General features: G+C 41.2%; 1 protein-coding gene across 7 annotated transcripts in view; it reads right to left on the bottom strand.

Moving 5' to 3' along the window:
• LOC127446129 (collagen alpha-1(VII) chain-like) overlaps positions 1–18,378 on the bottom strand; it is a 93,859-nt gene that overhangs the window by 11,371 nt on the left and 64,110 nt on the right. For all 7 annotated transcript variants that reach the window (XR_007898148.1, XR_007898147.1, XR_007898149.1 and 4 more), the window contains 19 exons: positions 18,214–18,273; positions 17,084–17,128; positions 16,960–16,995; positions 16,754–16,849; positions 16,099–16,224; positions 15,881–15,952; positions 14,384–14,419; positions 14,215–14,274; positions 13,746–13,790; positions 13,336–13,371; positions 13,180–13,215; positions 11,368–11,424; positions 11,010–11,081; positions 10,131–10,202; positions 9,915–9,950; positions 9,713–9,793; positions 8,450–8,503; positions 8,292–8,345; positions 8,141–8,203 (listed from right to left, as the gene is read on the bottom strand). Coding sequence is in view for 1 of the 7 variants with exons in the window: in XM_051706802.1 (XP_051562762.1) it covers positions 8,141–8,203; positions 8,292–8,345; positions 8,450–8,503; positions 9,713–9,793; positions 9,915–9,950; positions 10,131–10,202; positions 11,010–11,081; positions 11,368–11,424; positions 13,180–13,215; positions 13,336–13,371; positions 13,746–13,790; positions 14,215–14,274; positions 14,384–14,419; positions 15,881–15,952; positions 16,099–16,224; positions 16,754–16,849; positions 16,960–16,995; positions 17,084–17,128; positions 18,214–18,273 (1,137 nt within the window). In the remaining 6 variants the exon portion in view is untranslated. The remainder of the gene's footprint in view (positions 1–8,140; positions 8,204–8,291; positions 8,346–8,449; positions 8,504–9,712; positions 9,794–9,914; positions 9,951–10,130; positions 10,203–11,009; positions 11,082–11,367; positions 11,425–13,179; positions 13,216–13,335; positions 13,372–13,745; positions 13,791–14,214; positions 14,275–14,383; positions 14,420–15,880; positions 15,953–16,098; positions 16,225–16,753; positions 16,850–16,959; positions 16,996–17,083; positions 17,129–18,213; positions 18,274–18,378) is intronic.

Below are 18,378 nucleotides of genomic sequence, written 5' to 3'. Positions count from 1 at the left end.
CTATGTTTTTATTTTATTGTTTTTTGTTGATGTCTTTTCTAAATATAATAATAACTTTAACAGTGCACTCAGTATTTTATTGAATGTGTCATCTTGGACTGTACCTAAGGGCATAGATGCAGCATCCTTCAAATGCTGTAGTTTTTAGTTACCAATGCCATTGTAGAAATTCACTATTCACAGTCAGCCATGATTGATTTAATCCATAAGTGAAAGTGTCCAGTTACAGTGTGGTTACTGAGAAAAAGCAAATAGTATTTGGCTGGTCATGTAATTCTTACATGGCAGCCACCATGAGGGGACCCTCTCCATGTAGATTAAAACTTCTTTTATAAGGTTACTGATATGACTGGGGTCTTCATCTCAAGTGAGTGGTCATGATTTTATACATACTGTACGTTTTAAAATGACAGTTCTTTTCTTTTGAAGTAAAACTTTAAAATGAGGGGGAAAAAATTACTGAGTGCACCTTAAAAAACAATGTTTACTTAAAGGTGCTGTAAGCGAATTTGTTCATGGAAAGGTAGGCAAAGAATTGTCATTCTCCCTGAAAGATATTAATGAAATAAGTAGGGGTGTAACAATGCATAGATGCATCGATCTGATGCAAAAAATTCAAAGCATCGATTATTAATTAAAAAAATTGATTATTTATATTTTTTATCAATTACACATAATAAATAATGCTATATGCATAACACGTTCATTTCCTTTGCCAAAATAAACGTTTAATATATTTTAAGTTTACACAATCCACAAATTCCAATCCCCAATCAACTTCCAGAGCAGTCACAAGAGCCCTAGACAGAGGGTGAAGAGGTGAAAATGCAGGTCATGGCGTCAAGCTCTACTTTTAGTGAGGAACAATTATATGATCCTCCTCATGCGAAATCAGATGTTTGGAAACATTTTAGATTTAGAAAGAAGGGCAGCACTCTGGACAAAACGGTTGCAATATGCAAAATATGCTGAACAGAAATTAAGTACAAGGGGAACACAAACAACATATTAAGCGAAGGCATGAGGCGTGCTGTCAGCAAACTTCTAAAGACGTTACACCTACTTCAAAATTGTCTTTTTTGCCCTGTGGGTATTTTTTTCTTGTTTACTGGTGTATTGTCACCTTTGCACTTTGCTTTTGTTTGACACTGTATGGTAAGTACAAAGAACTTGCCAAAATACGAGCTTTATGTGCTCATATTATAAAGCATTAATGTCTGAAGTTGAGTAATTTTACTTTGCATTACATTTTTGTTTTAGAGTTCAACAGTGGATCCTCAATTCAAACATTGTTATTCTGGTTCTACTTTGGTTAAAACCCAGAGCACTTGAAAATAAATGTGCTGTGAATGTAAAACCTGATGTCTGAGTATTCTCACTATGTTGTATGTTGTGAACACTGTTACATTTGTGCTTCCATCATATTTTGGAAAATAGCAAAAATCGTTCCAATATAATCAAATTGAATTGAATCAAATCGTGGCCAAATTTCAGATTTCATGATGCATCATAACCGTAAGGTAAACAGTCGAAATCTAATTGAATCGTCGTCTGAGCAAATATTGACACCCCTAGAAATAAGTGTTGTGAGATACCTCACCTGTCTCGGTGACAGCACTAGACTTTCTGCCTGTCAGTCACTTTGCACATTCTCATAGTGTTGTAGTTGCAGCGAAATACTTAAAGGTGCTGTAAGCGATTTTTTTCTTGGGAAAGTATGCAACATTTTTTACTACTGCCTAAAAGATAATATTTAACTCTGTGACAGCTCTGGATTCTGTAAACAGCAAACAAAAATGTGTCTACGAGCCACGGAAAATGACACTTTCTGCCTTTTAATCATTTTGCACGTTCTCATAGTATTGTAGTTGCAGCTACAGTAATTATTCAGGCATAATGCCATTTTTATGCCATGTTGTTCATAACAGTTGTCAGTTGAGGGCGCTATTTTGCTACTTTTGTTTTTGACAACATGTCAGTCTCAATAAAGCTCATTTGTTATCTTTGGAGTGCAGGGTTTTGGGAAAAGGGTATGTGGCTAATCCAACGGCTCAGCATGTGGAAATTCTAGAACAGCTAAAATCGTAGTTTCTCATGACAGAAAAAGCATGCACAACGATGACAGTCTCGTAAAACATTTAAGCTAAGACTGATTATCAGGACAAAAGGTTTCCTGACTAACTCCACTGGGATGCGGGACACGCTCATAATATTAGGACTGTCCTTGTTTTATCAGGATGGCTGGTCACTCTTATTCACTCATTATTTTTATTACATTTGCTAACAAGTACATTAATATTTAGTCTTTAAGATAAAGAAGTTTATTCAACATCATATTAGTTTAGGCTTTTTGCACTAAGTGCAAATATAAATAGATGCTATTAACACTGAGTGTAAATAACAACAAAAAGCACTAAGTGCAAATAGTGTTAGATGCTATTTGCACCCCGGTGCAAATAGTGGCATATAGTATTTCCACCCCTAATTATATACTAACATACAGTATAAGGGTATCACTGCAGCGTGTTTATTGTGTTTATTTAGAGTCCCACAGACACCCTTCACCAACCCATACCCCTAAACCTAACCCTAAACTTCCCTTATAAAAATAACCATGGTTTTACTACAGTAACCATAGTATCACCATGGTATTTTGTAGTAAAATCATAACAACAACATTAAACATGGATACTGTATTAACACCATATTACTGTTGTAACACAGTGTTTAATTGTCCCTTCACTTAGCCCCACCTTAAAAGTGTTTCTGACCAATCCTGTCTTAGCAACTGTTGCCCTGCATTTTGCGTTTGCCTTTTTACAACGAGAGCCTATGGGAGTAATGTGTGTTTGAGTACATTTAAGCAGGATATTATAAAAATAATTAAAAAACAAAAACAAAAAAAAAAACGTTGTTGCCGGGTCATTTGTAATAGTGACACGAGTTACTCAGAGAGTGTTTTTCTTTCTTTAAATTTTTTTTTACAAATAAATCCAGAGAAGAGCATGTTATTGATTATACGCCGCGACCCCGGCAGCAACAATCCCCCATGTGACGCTGGCAAAGATGGCGGCGCAAGATTAACCGGAGGCCTTTCTGGAGCTCTTTGTGCACACGGCCCAAGCTCTGGAATGGCCGCGGGTGCAATGGGCAGTCCACCTCCTACCACTGCTGACCGTGGAGTCCCAACTCGCAGCTCATCAACTCTCGTTCGATAACCTCCTGAGGTATCCTGAGCTGAAGAAAGCCATCCTGCAGCGGGTCGGCCACAGTCCCGAAGAGCATCGCCAGCGGTTCCAAACACTGACGCTGATCGAAGTCGGCTGCCTGTTTGCCTTACCTCAACAGCTCCGCGACGCCTGCCGGCAGTGGGTGCTGGCCGAGGAGCCCAGCAACGTTGGGGGTGTCATCAATCTCGTGGTACTGGAACAACTAGTCTCCAAACTACTGAAAGGAACTGCAGAGTGGGTCCAGTGCCACCGACCGGCATCGCTAGATGAAGCAGTGCAGTTGGCGGAGGACCATATAACGGCATACCCGAGGGCCGGCGAGTGCCCCACTCTCTCTCTCTCTGTGGTCCCTCCCCCTCCCCTCCTTCATTCAGACCTATCCCGTTCCCCTGGAGATGATGGAACAATCCCCCGAGACCGGTGCCCCTCGGGGGTGTACTAACACTCCTGTCTCTCTCCCCCCCGGCTCTACCCATTCTTCCTCTCAGGTGGGGGAAGCTGCCGCCACTGGTGTGGGTGTGAGGTTTGGGCCAGTCTGTTGGAGTTGTGGGGAGCCGGGACACATCCGTGAACAGTACCCGGTGATGGAGGTAGGGATATTGATCCGAGTCCCCGACACTCCACAGGCCGCCCCCGATTGAGCCGGGACGTACCAAATAACCGTGAGTATTGGGTGTGTACATACCAAGCCTTGGTGGATTCAGGTTGTAACCAAACTTCCATTCATCAATGCTTGGTTCAAAATGAGACATTGGATACAAATAATCGGGTGAAGGTGAGGTGTGTGCATGAGGATATTTACTATTATCCTGCAGTGATTGTCACGATTCTATTTCGGGGTCAATAGCAAAACACTGAGGCTGTGGTTAGTTCCCGCCTTACCCATCCACTAATTTTGGGTACTAATTGGCCGGCTTTTCCCGAATTGTTAAAGGGGTTGTGTGTGGATGGGTCCTGTAATACAGTGGTACGGTCTGGGGTGTGCAATGCGCTGAAGGGGAAGGCAGAGCCGGGGCTGTCTATGTCAACTCTGCGTCAGGATGACGTAAGGGAGGGGGAAGCCGAGGGAATTCCCGCTGAGGATTTCCCTCTGGAGCAGACGCGAGATGAGACTCTTAAGCACGCATTTGACCAAGTGAAAGTAACTGATGGTAAACCCCTTCAGCCGTGCACTGCACTCACATATCCGTATTTCTCAATTATAAACGATCGTTGTATTGAGTGACGTAGGACGCTCAGACAAAAGAAGATACAACCCAGTTGTTAGTACCAAGGAGCTGTCAGGAAATGTTTGTTCCAGGTGGCTGATCATAGTCCGATGGCAGGTCACTTGGGACAGGGGAAAACAACAAGCCGTCTCATGGCCCATTTCTATTGGCCCGGCATTCGCGGGGATGTTAGCCTGTGGTGTGCGACATGCCACGAATGTCAGCTGGTGAAGCCACACCAAAAGTGCCATTGCACCCTCTTCCATTGATCGAGGTTCCCTTTGACAGAGTTGGCATGGACCTCGTAGGGCCATTATAACAGTCAGCACGTGGGCATCGCTATGTGTTGGTTCCGGTGGAATACGCAACACGATACCTGGAAGCAATGCCTCTTCACAACATCTCAGCACGTAGTGTTGCGGAAGCACTCTTCAGAATAATCACCCGAGTGGGGATTCTGAAAGAAATCCTCACTGACCAGGGCACTACTTTCATGTCTTGTACACTACACAAGCTGTATGAATTATTGGGTATTAAATCTATTCGGACAAGCGTGTACCATCCTCAAACAGACGGCTTGGTCAAATGATTTAATAAGATCTTAAAAAATATTATTTGTAAGTTCGTGCACAAAGATGCTCGGAACTGGGATAAGTGGCTCGAGCCTCTGTTATTTGCAGTGTGAGAGGTCCCGCAAGCCTCAAGGTTTTCCCCGTTTTAACTGTTATATGGGTGTAAGCCCCTTGGTGTCTTAGACATCATGAAGGAAAATTGGGAGGAGGGACCTTCACAGAGCAAAAATGAAATTCAATACATTCTTGACCTGAGAGCAAAACTTCACACACTGGGGCAACTATCACAGGAGAATTTGCTACAGGCGCAAGAACGCCAGTCCCGGCTGTATAACAGGGGAGGTCGGCTATGGGAATTTGCACCGGGAGATAAAGTACTTGTATTACTGCCCACATCGAGCTCTAAATTACTTGCAAAGTGGCAAGGGCCCTTTGAGGTCACACAGCGAGTTGGGGAAGTCGATTATGAGGTAGTGCGTTTGGATAGAGGTGGGGCGTGTCAAATTTACCACCTCAACCTACTAAAACCATGGAGAGACAGTAGTTCCGGAGAGGGAGGAGCTCAGCCCGGAGGTGAGTCTAAAAGCCAATCAGTTCACCCCAGTCCCTTGCGGAGACCACCTCTCATCGTCACAATGTACGGAGGTTGCCAGTTTGCAAAATAATTTCTCTGATGTTCTCGCCTCTCCAGACTGCACTAATCTTATAAAACACCACATCGAGACAATCCCAGGGGTAGTGGTACGTAATCGTCCCTACCGCTTACCTGAACACAAGAAACAAGTAGTATGGGAAGGAGTATGGGCGTAATAGAAGAATCCCACAGCGATTGGGCCAGCCCGGTGATTCTGGTGCCTAAGAGCAATGGCTCGATCTGTTCTGTGTGGATTATAGAAAGGTCAACGTGGTGTCGAAATCTGATGCTTATCCAATGCCTTGTATTGACAAACTGCACGATCGGTTGGGCTCGGCTCGCTTTTACTCAACACTGGATTTGACAAAGGGATATTGGCAGATCCCCTTAACGCTGATGTCCCGTGAGAAAACGGCCTTCTCCACACCGTTTGGATTACACCAATTTGTGACCCTTCCATTCAGTTTGTCTGGGGACCTGGCTACGTTTCAGCATCTTATGAGACCACATGCTGTGTATGCCACTGCTTATTTGGATGATATAATTATTTACAGTAATGATTGGCAACGGCATATGCAGCATCTGAGGGTGGTTCTTAGGTCGCTGCGATGAGCGGGGCTCACAGCAAACCGAAGAAGTATCTGGGGTTCCACTTGGGTCACGGGCAGGTGCGACCCCAGATTGATAAAACCACAGCGATCGCGACATGCCCGAGACCCAAGACCAAAAAAGAGGTGAGACTGTTTCTGGGGCTGGCCGGCTACTATCGAAGGTTTGTGGCTAATTTTTCCGATGTCACCAGCCCGCTGACTGATCTCACTAAAAAGGGAGTCCCAGACCCAGTCCAGTGGACGGAGCCGTGCCAACAAGCTTTCACGAGGTAAAAACTGCACTTTGTAGTGGGCCGCTTCTGCATTCCCCTGATTTTTCTCTCCCTTTTGTTTTACAGACGGACGCATCGGACAAGGAGCTGGGTGCTGTTCTGTCCCAAGTGGTGGAGGGGGAGGAGTGCCCGGTGCTGTACATTAGTTGAAAGCACTCTAAGAGAGAGACGAAGAATAGCACCATAGAGAAGGAGTGTTTGGCCATCAAGTGGGCAGTCCTCACTCTCCGCTACTATTTGTTGGGATGAGCATTCACCCACCGAATGAAGGATGCCACGCCCGGATCACCCGTTGGTATCTGGCACTCCAGCCATTTAAGTTCGAGGTGGTCCACAGACCAGGGGTACAGATGGCTGTCATGGACTTCCTCTCCAGAAAAGAGGGGTGGGGGGGGAGTGGGCAGTCCGGACGGTTCCCCCGGCCTGAGTCAGGCGGTGGGGATATGTGGAGTTGAGGGTGTGGTCAAGTGCCCGTCTGGGGAGAGAGAAAGCGGTTAGGACATCCACCTAGATGAATTGTGATTAATTACCATTTCCATGTTCACAGTGAGAGTCGGGGGAGATAAAAGATGGCCCAGTACACCGAAAGATAGAGAGAGAGAGCTGCATGGAGCAGAGTGTTCCTGTGTGCGATTTGCATTGTGCTGAAAAGCATTAATTTGAGTGTGACCACTGAAAAGTGGAATATACTGTATATATATAGCCTGTGAAGCTGTGGGAAAGAAAGCCCTTTTGAGTTGGATCTCGCCGTGTCCCACTTCCTCCTTTTGATCCAAATATGAACATCTGTTACAGATAGTAAATAAAGAGTGCACAGCATCATAGTCAGTGTGTTATGAGACGTTATTAATAGCTCCGTTTACTTGCGCTAATTTTATGTGTAATCACTGTTTTTCTCTTTTCAAGTGACTTTAATAATCATTTGCCTTGATTCAGTCTCCACAGTTTTTAATCAAATTAGTGTAATTTAACAATTTATTTTACAAAAAACGTCAAAATAAATATGCATTACAATGTCACTCTTCATACCAGCCTACGTAAAAATATTATCCATTCCATTTATGAGGATATATAACCAAGGGGGGCGGAGCTTAGCGAAAGGTCAATTGCATTAAAACTACGGCTTCTGCCAAAAAACATGGTTACAACATTATTACTATAGTAAAAACATGGTTAATTTTACCCGGATCAAACCTTTCTCTCATCTCCCTGACCTTCACCATGACCAAATCACTGTGAGGATATCAACCTTTATATTCATTTTTATTTATTATTATGAGTAGTATTATAGGAAATATTAAGAGTGGACACAGAAAACAGGATTGGAAAAAGTGGGACAAAAGGCAGAATCGAACCCGGTTGTCCGCATGAAAAACGCACATCCAAACAATTGTTACACCACATGCCACTGCAGCAACACTAGTAGTCTTCAATTTCTGTTTCCACCAGACTTTTGGAGTGCAAATCCCACGCTTTGTGGCAGGTGCACCAAGTGCAAATAGTCACTTTGTATTAGTTTTTGCAGTGGTAACGAGAAACGTTCACTGTTATTGGTATCTGTATTATTTAGTGATTTCAGACTGTAATTTGTTTCCTGTGCAACATTCTCTTACCTTGGCTCCAATGAGTCCCTCCTTCCCTGGGCTTCCCATGGGACCTGTAGGCCCTGCTTCACCCTAAAATAAGACTCCCGTTATGGCAAAATAATGGCAGAGATCACAGACATCCCTCACTTATAAATAAATGTGAGTGTACTGCACATACCTGCTCTCCTTTTCTCCCTAGCAATCCCGGTCTACCATTAATCCCAGCATCACCCTACAAACCGACACAAATCATTAGTCCCAGCAAAAAATGGAGACACAGCACAAAACGTTGTCAAACTTCCCTCTGGCTTTTTTCTCTCCCTCTCTATTACTTGCCTTGTCTCCTTTCTGTCCGCTTGGTCCACATGACCCCTTGGCACCTCGTTCTCCCTGTAAACCATTAAAACTCAGTCAAACTGTCAATCACTCAATGAGACAGTGAGTAATGGCACCACATAAAGCTTCCTGGGAGAGAACTATACAAATAGAGCACTATTCAACTGTCAGTCATGCACACACACATACACACAATCTTTCAATTTTCTATTTTTTGTCTCATTAGTGACAACAGATAGAGGTCTATCAGGGTTGCTGAAACCAGATAAAAGTTATTTTCTACTATGTGTGTGTGTTGCCTCTGGCTGAAGGGCAGCTAGTTCTGTGTCTGCAGCGGCCCATGTATCCCTGAGAGAAATTATTAATATGCAGGAGTCTTTCTTGTGCCCTACTGCACTCGACAAATCAATTCCTATACACATGCACGCACGCACAAACAAAAACTTTATTATGGCGGCTCTGAGGTACATATGCAGATGAATGTCAGACACAATGGCATTGGGTTCCAGACTGTGGCGGAATTATAAGCAGTGTGATCATCTGGTCTGAAGGGCTATTCATGGTTACAGTTAAAGCCTGCAAGTGTCATTGTGATTTTTAATCAAAGGGACAACCATTAGAGGGACAGTGTACCCAAAAATGAAAACTGCTATAATTTACTCACCCTCATGTTGTTTCAAACCTTTTTAGGGATGTTCTTTCCACCGTGGAACACAAAAGGAGATGTTAAAGGGTCATGAAACCCCCTGTTTCTGCCCAATTGAGTCGGAGACTATTTAGCAGAGATGGGCCACTTCTATTTAAATGAATGGGAGAAATTGGAACGGCCAACCAAGAAGCTCTCTGCCCAATGGTCAACGGATGTAGAAAGGAAGTCCCGCCTTACAGGTAAAAGAGCCAATCACCTTTTAGATACAGACATCGTCTGTCAATCAACTCGCTAACGCTCAAGAACAAGCCGGGAAAATTGCGTTTTAGCGTAATATGAGGTCAAGAAGCACAATTTATGATTCCAATATTATCAGATTTTATTGCTGATTTGAAACATGTTCTTTGATTGTAATCTTGACCAACCGTATTTGAGATTTAGATGTCCCCCCATTCAAGTAGATAGGAGCTGCACTAGCATGACTGGGAATTGCATCCCGAGAGCATTCCAAAGATGGCCGACAGTGGACTGACTTGCTAGAATGACTTGGGTTGAGTTCTCACCATTTTCAAAAAATGCAAGCTGAACTACCCCTATAAGATGTACACACACACCTTGAGGCCTCGCAGACCCATGTGCCCAATCTCTCCCTTTTCTCCTCTTATGCCAGGCAGGCCATCTTTACCAGGTGTTCCCTGTAGAGCACAGACAAAAAAAAAAAAAGAGCAATTAATGGGGAAACGTCTGAGTCTGGGAACTGCATGCACCTGTCTGCCCATGCACTGACGTTATCGGCATCTGAATAAGAAAACGCACCGCTTCTCCTGGGACTCCTGGTTGCCCTGCTTCTCCCTGCAAATCAATAAGTAAGAATCCCATCAATATCACACATACACATTGTTGCACACATCTATGTACATATAAAAAAATGCACACATTCAAGCATATACATGCATTCATGTACCTCTCTATATCAAGCATGAGTTTATGTACTGTATTTTCATATGTGAGATGAGAGAGTATATATTTCACCTTCTGACCACCAGGACCACGGGCTCCTTGGAAGCCAGTGGAACCTCTCTCTCCTGGCTCCCCCCTCAGGCCCTATAAAATAGAAGCCCATTGGAAAGATGAGATCACAAATGAGATCTCTTTAATATCTCAGTTGTTTCTCCAAGACAGCAATGAGATTAAATAGAAAACAAATGAAGGTGTCATTTTAAATCTAAGATTGAGATTTTTCCCCTAAGAAAAAGCCTTTAGTGATCTAACATGTCTCCTCTTGAGTTTCAGAAGACATCTCAACAATAAGCATGTTTACATGTACACTGATAACTACCTAAAATCAGCTTATTAGAAAATTAGACAATCCAAGAAAACTGTGTTTACATGAGATTTGAAATCATCAGCTTATTCATCAAAATAGTCATAATTTGGTATTTTTATTTCTCCTAAAGAATTTTAGAAGAAACACTGGGGACAAAGTTGATACATAAATTAAACATAACAGAGACTTCATTAAAGGGATAGTTCACCCAAAAATGAAAATTCTGTAATTATCTTCTCACCCTCTTGTTGTTCCAAACCTGTATGACTTTCTTTCTTTGGTGGAACACAGAAGGGAAGCATGTTATTCTCAGTCAGCATTCACTCTCATTGCATCTTTTTTTCCAAACAATGAAACTGAATAGTGACTGAGGCTTACATTCTGCCTAATATCTCTTTCTGTGTTTCATGGAAGAAATGAAAATAAATCATCTGGGTTTGGAACAAAATGAGGGTGAGTAAATGAGGTGAACTTGTCCTTTAAGTATCATGAAAGCTTTGAAAGAGCATCATCTGTGCAATAACTGTTTTCTGCTTTAATGAAAGAAATAAGCACAAACACAAAACAATGATAAATGCACTCACCTTTTCACCTGCCGGTCCTTCTTGTCCTTTTACACCCTTCTCACCCTGTGCACCTTTAGGTCCTCGATCTCCCTGAGGAGAACAGCAATCAAGACAACTGATTAGTTAACATAGATCCAACAGATCCGCTGAAGCCTTTATCCTGAAGCTTCCTGACATATTAACAATCTATAGACCCAGGGGCAGATCACACATGAATGCTTTATTACCGGTTCACATTGGCATATGTTCTCATAAGATAAGATAATAGAGCCCCTCAACTATTGGACCTTTATTATTAGCGTTTAACATGACCCAATATTGCAAAAAGCTGTTACAGCTTTTTAACTGACACAGCTTCATGTAAAATGTGACTCACTGTTTCTCCTTTAATTCCTTTCTCCCCTGGAGGCCCCCCCGCCAGCAGAGTATCTCCCTTGAAGATTTAAAATCAAACACAATAACATATAAATGCATTATGTATTTTAATATAATAATAAATGTCACATAAATATATAATATGCAAAATAAACCCCATTTAGGGTGTCCTGATCATTGCTTGTCATTTTTTTTTTTTAAATACTGACCAACAGACTGTACATTCTTCTGCTTATTACACGGCTATTTACCAAATAAACAATTTAAGAGGTCATGTCATGTGGAATACAATTTTCCATGATATTTTGACATATAAGAGGTCATTCTACTATAAAAACATACTGTATTTCAGAACTCAAAACTTAATCCTCAATGCAATAAAAGCATTTATTGAAACCAGTTTATTGAAACGCCTCATTCTCCACTTCCGCGACTTCTCTACGTCAATCGGGGGTTCAGTAATTCTTGACCTCCTCTACAGCAACAACATAAATTTTGTTTAACAACAACAAACTTTACGTCACTGCATCCTTGGCCCCGCTCACTGGTGCTCAGTTCATAAACAGATTGAGAGCAGGACAAACAGGCCTATTGTGGCTTACTAACTATTCCTGAAGACCAAACAGGACCCAACTGGACTATTTTGAATTGTTTTTGTATATGAACATGCACAAGACAGATGTCTTTGACTTTTATCATATATCTCACACCACTTTTAAAAGACGTGGTGTCAAGTTACAACTCTGAAGAGGAGACACCATTCTGTTTCATTCATTTGCACTGCCTCTTGCTCTTTTGTGCACAAATGCACCCTTGACGCGTTCTTGCACCCATCTGCTCAAATCAATATTTTTAATTGTTGGTGTATATAAATATGCACAAGATGGAAGTCTTTGACCATTTTTATGTGTTTCCGGTGATGTGCGCATCTTGTTTCACCGTGCTTTGTACTATGTATGTGCATTTTTTTCAGCTCATATCAGTGTGGATTGGGTGTGAACCAGTCATAATACGATTCAAGCTTTGCAAAGGAACTGCTGTTGAAGGATCAGTTAAAACACTATTGGACCAGATCGCAAAACTGTATGTAACCAGTTTCATTCATGAATGTTTCAAATGTCATGACTGTTTATGGTGTTACTGTGCCTTAATGAAAAGTTTAATATATTCAGATGCTATGTTTGGATGTGCGTTAAGGTTAAACCCTGAAATTTAGTTGTATAATGTTGTGGAGCTTGTTCATTCTCTTCCAATTGAGTTTCAAATATGGCTGTATTCGAGGGGCTGCATGATGTTATCCAATCATAACAGTGGGCATTTATGTGGAAGTTTAAACGAGGTGCTTAGGCCAAAATCAAGCATTTCAGACAGAGTGTTAGAGACAGGGTGGAAAATGATCATATATTACTAAATTATGACTGTTTTGGTGCAAACTAAACTTTAGTAACATAAGCAGTGGGAGATAATAAAGTTATATAAAAAAAAGGATGTCACAACCCCTTTATATAAATGAACATAAAATAGTGATTTGAGTTTAAATTATATTACGTAATAAGAAAGAGACTGCGGAGTGATAGGAGAGACATGAAACTAACTCGGCTATGTAAGAAATTGTTTCCCTGGAACACCGGTTATTTGAAAAGTTTAGTAGTCATTATCCAAAAACTTGTGGAATTTGTAGAATGGCATGGTGGACAAATCAGAATCAACTATTCTAGAGAGCCATGTAATTAAACAAGATGATCACTATATGTTTGATTAATACAATACATACAATACATACAATACATTAATAACAAATATTTTGTATCACCTTTTCTCCTTTAATTCCTGAAGGACCTTGATCGCCCTGTGAAGAATTGGTATATTCAAATTTTATCTTAACTACTGTATATGACATAAAAAATATGCATGTCAATGCACTGACAGCCTGAGACAGGTGGAAGCGTAGATGACAAGTGACACACACCTTATCTCCTCTGTTCCCTTTGCCGCCTGGAGGACCCTGTCAGTGGGACAGACAGATGAGAAGAGGAGTAATCTGGTTTGTCTGATAGTTTGTATGCATGTGTGTGGATAAAATATGTGCAGCACTGCAAAAGGCCTTGACTCATAATGGTTTTGAAATTGCAGTGAGTGGGAGACGAACACATTATAGCTCTGAATATAAAGTGTGACGAATACAAACAGTGTTCATACAGCTGGCTCTCTCCCTGCACCAGCCCATCCACATCAGTCGATCTGGATGAGGGCTCAGATCAATGACACCAATCAAAAGAGACTGTCTGGTTCTATCTGACTGACATCAACATGTGCAGCAAAACTGGGTAAATGATGTGAATGCTGAATGTTGAGAACAGAAAGTAGGAGTATATTTACAGTAGAGCCTCTTTCTCCATCCAGTCCAGCCCGACCTTCTTCTCCCTACAAATATTAGACAGATACAGACATCATCACAAACTCTGATACCAATTGAGGACAGTATGGGAGCATTTTTACTCCATTACTGTACTTAAGTCAATTTTTCAAGTATCTTTAGAGTTTTTATTTTTATTTAGGGAAACTATTAGTTCACTACATTCTAAAGCTTAATAGAAGAACATGCTGAGCCTTGATATTTCGAAGAGAAGAAATAAATGATAGTGATCTCTGATTCAAGACCGAATTTTTTTGAGCTGATTCTTTTCAGTGAACTTGTTCACAAATTGAACAGAATTGCATTCAGTCTCATTTCATCAGGGTATCTGTACTTTAACTCAAGAAAAGGATTTGTGTATCTAATTCATCACCTGATATACATACATCACATGCAAATGCGCATAATAAGATTTAGAGTTGTGGACATTACCCGAGGACCTGGGTCTCCTCTCTCTCCTCTTAGACCTGGCACTCCGACACCAATTTCACCCTAAATGTGGACCAGAAACACATAAACACAGAGTAAAAGAAAGGGAAAAAACAAACAAGTAATGATGTCCTTTAATCACACAGTATACAAACAAGCAACACTTACATACCTTATCACCCTTTAGTCCTGAAAGGCCTGCAGATCCCTAATATAGAGAAAAAGACACCTTACCACAAAGGGATGGACACACATTTTTGCTTGCTTTAAGACACACCCTCATACAAAAACTTATATACATTTAATTTTAAAAGAATAGTTCACACATCTGTCATCATTTACTCCAAATTGAATACATTATACAAATCATACATACACTCACTGAGCACTTCTCAGTGATTTTGACCGTGGCATTATTGTTGGTGCCAGACGGGCTGCTTTAAGTATTTTTGTAACTGCTGATCTCCTGGGATTTTCATGCAAAACAGTCTCTAGAATGGTGCCAAAAAAAAAAAAAAAACATCCAGTGAGCGGCAGTTCTGTGGACGGAAACACCTTGTTAATGACGGAGAATGGAGAGACTGGTTTGAGCTGACAGAAAGGCTACGGTAACTCAGATAACCACTCTGTACAATTGTAGTGAGCAGAATAGCATCTCAGAATAAACAACACGTCAACCCTTGAGGCGGATAGGCTACAACAGCAGAAGACCACATTGGGCACTTTATTAGGACCATAGTGTTCTTAATAAAGTGCTAAGTGAGTGTATACAGACCTGTATGAGTTGCTTTTTCTGTGCAATGCAAAATGATATTAAAAGATATTTTGAATAATGTTTTTATTTTTCCCATTTTTCACCCAATTTGGAATGCCCAATTCCCAGTGTGCTTTTTTTAAGTCCTCGTGGTCGCATAGTGATTCGCCTCAATCCGGGTGGCGGAAGACGAATCCCAGCTGCCTCCGTGTCTGAGACCGCCAACCCGCACATCTTATCACGTGGCTTGTTGAGCGTGTTGCCACGGAGACATAGCGCGTGTGGAGGCTTCACGCCATCCACCGCGGCATCCACGCTCAACTCACCACGCGCCCCACCGAGAACGAACCACATTATAGTGACCACGAGGAGGTTACCCCATGTGACTCTACCCTCCCTCGCAACCGGGCCAATTTGGTTGCTTAGGAGACCTGGCTGGAGTCACTCAGCATGCCCTAGGATTCAAACTAGTGAACTCCAGGGGTGGTAGGCATAATGTTTTTATTGCTCTTTTCCAAACAATGCAGTAGACAGGGACCAGGTACTGCTTAGCACCAAAAAGGACAAAAAAGTACCATAAAAGTAGCCCATAAAACGTATGCTAAAAAAAAAAAAAAAAAAAAAGTAATCGTTGGCGTCAAAAGATTAATAGTAGAATACACCGCACAAATTTTATGGACAACTTTTATACATGGTAAATGTATAGTTTTTGTTTGGAGTTTGACAGCCCCTTGTAATTTATTTTGTTTAATGGAAAAGAGCATGGACATTTTGCCTTTTTTAATTTTTTTTTTATTTCTTTCCTCGGTGGAACACAAGATATTCATAAAGGTTTGGTATGATGTGATGGGGAGTAAATAACAACAGAATTTTAATTTGTGGATGAACAATTGTTATAACATGTCTGTGACTTACAGGGGGTCCTGGTGGTCCAACAGATCCTGGTGTTCCAGGGTTGCCTGCTTTGCCAGTATAACCTTGGATACCCTTGAACAGACCATAAGAGGTACCAGTAAAATTGCAATCAGTGAATGCAGCAAATGGACACAACAATTTGCTAATGTAAATATTTTAAACTATGACAATATTTACCAGATTTCTTTATGTGATGAATGTGAAGTGACTCTTCTTACCCGTTCTCCTGGTGGTCCAGGGGGTCCTGGCTGACCTACTTCTCCTCTCTGTCCTGCCAGTCCTGGGGTCCCATCCAAACCACGTGGCCCTGGAGGACCCGGAGGACCTGGTAAGCCAGGGTCACCCTACAACAGACAATAAAAACATACTATAATATATATGCATGGTGTTGCCATGTTATTGCTCAGGTTTTCAGAGTAGCTTTTAGCTTGTTGGTCTGCAGATGCTTACTGGCCCAAGTTGAAAGAGCATACTCCAAGTCTCTGTGATACTGGTACCTAGATATGCCTCAGGTCCCTCCTTTAATGTAAGTATATAGTATTTTTCTGCCCGTTTTATCACCCGCCAGGCACAATTCTTAAGTCAGCTTAAAACAGTAAGAGCACACCTCACCTGATCAAGCCACAGGATTTAAGGTATTATTCATGTCTGTAGCACATACGGTGTGGGACAACATAGGTGCTAAAGATTATTACTTAGTAGTTTGTTCAAATTCCTTATGAGTAACTATGTGGGCAGTAATAGCAATGCCAATTCATACAGTACATACATTTTTGTAACAACTTTACAATAACAATTATGTGTTAATGTTCTGCATGCATGTATGCAGCATTTACACATATTTTTTGTCATATATGAACACTTGTCAATGACCTTTAAACCGATGGGTCCAGATTGTCCTGCAGGTCCAGCCATCCCTACACCAGCCTCTCCTTTAACGCCTTTGGGCCCTGGTGGTCCTCTCTCTCCCTGATGAAGATTGTGAGAGTCTTTTACAGATGCATGTTTTAAACTGGAGATGAAATAGATGGTGTAATGGTCTTGGTGGTTCTGTCTGTGAAGTGAATGCGGGTACTCACATTGTCCCCTGGCTCTCCAGGATCACCTGTAGCCCCCTGAGGGTAAATAACTCATTATGATTTCATTCCTACATAGTATGTTTCTCCTTGTATTTGTGCGCTCTCTCATATCTTTAATACTCACTCTGTCTCCTTTGATACCTGCTGGCCCCTTGTCTCCTTTGGGGCCCTGAAACACACAAAAAGGCATAGTTTAAGTAATGACCACAATAACAAAATCCCTGTGCATGACACGTGAATTGAGATTTACTTCTAGAGCTGAGCTGAGTTGAGTGCTGGGAAGACAGTTCATGTCTGAGCTAATATAACATTCATGTGAAATATGATTGTGAATTGTGGGAAAAAAATTAAGGCATAAAACGATCTAAAGGCACATACTGTTGAAACATCAGAGGCAAATGTATGGACTCTTTTCAAGTTCCATGTTCATGTTTTTGAATGTGGAAAGTAAGCTATAGTGGGGTAAATATATCTAGCGGTGAATGGGAAATCATAGCAAATATAATTTTTGTGTTCCTATTTGCTTCAAAAGCCAAAAAAGTAAAAATCCACTATTACATTTCCAGGAATTTCTAAAAGAGGAAAAAATAGGAGGTATGGATTACGGCAGTCAGAAGAGAGGAAAATTACAAATTTTCTGTCACTACCTCAGCAACTGTATTTGAAGCCCCATTGCAGCAGTGTTGACTAGCTTTTTTTATTATTAATGCCAGGGTAATATAAAACAAATTGTAGTGATAATAATGTACATTCAATATTTAAAACATTGAAATTGTTAGATTTACCCTACTGAATTAAAGTGAAACTGCATCATTAGTCTGTGAAAAGGGTCCATTGGAATGTACATAAAAACAGTAGCAGGATTTTGCAATGGCCGATATACATATCTAGAGAGCACCTATGATACAATTTAATGACAGCAGATGAGATGTATACAAAAGTTTTTTAAAATACTTGACCAATTGTTTTATGAATTATTTACAAAAAAATTACAAAAACAATTTGAAAACAGAAACTGCTTATTATCTGTGAACAAAGCAGTGGGTGGATTTGTGAGCTGACACAAGGAGAAAGAACATTTCTGTTAACTGGCCAAGGCACTGTTGTCATTTGATGCCAGTGATCTAACATTGGCCAAATATGGGCCAATTAATCAGCCAGGACGATTTATATCGGCCTAACACTACAAAATAGCAGAAAGAATAGATAGGTGCACAGATAGTCAGATAAAGAACCAAAACAAGTGAAACTCACTGATAATCCAGGAAGCCCTCTTTCTCCAACAGTACCAGGCAATGTCAGACCAGGAGGCCCCTTAAACCACCAATCAATAAAAGAGTTAATAATGCTGTACATTCATTCCAGAACTATCAAACGTATGGCTAATTAACTAAAACTTATACCATGGCACAGTACAGA

Source organism: Myxocyprinus asiaticus, chromosome 9, assembly GCF_019703515.2.
Source record: "Myxocyprinus asiaticus isolate MX2 ecotype Aquarium Trade chromosome 9, UBuf_Myxa_2, whole genome shotgun sequence".
Taxonomy (NCBI): domain Eukaryota; kingdom Metazoa; phylum Chordata; class Actinopteri; order Cypriniformes; family Catostomidae; genus Myxocyprinus; species Myxocyprinus asiaticus.
The sequence above is the reverse complement of the archived record's forward strand: the minus strand, read 5'-3'. Positions and strand labels throughout refer to the sequence as shown.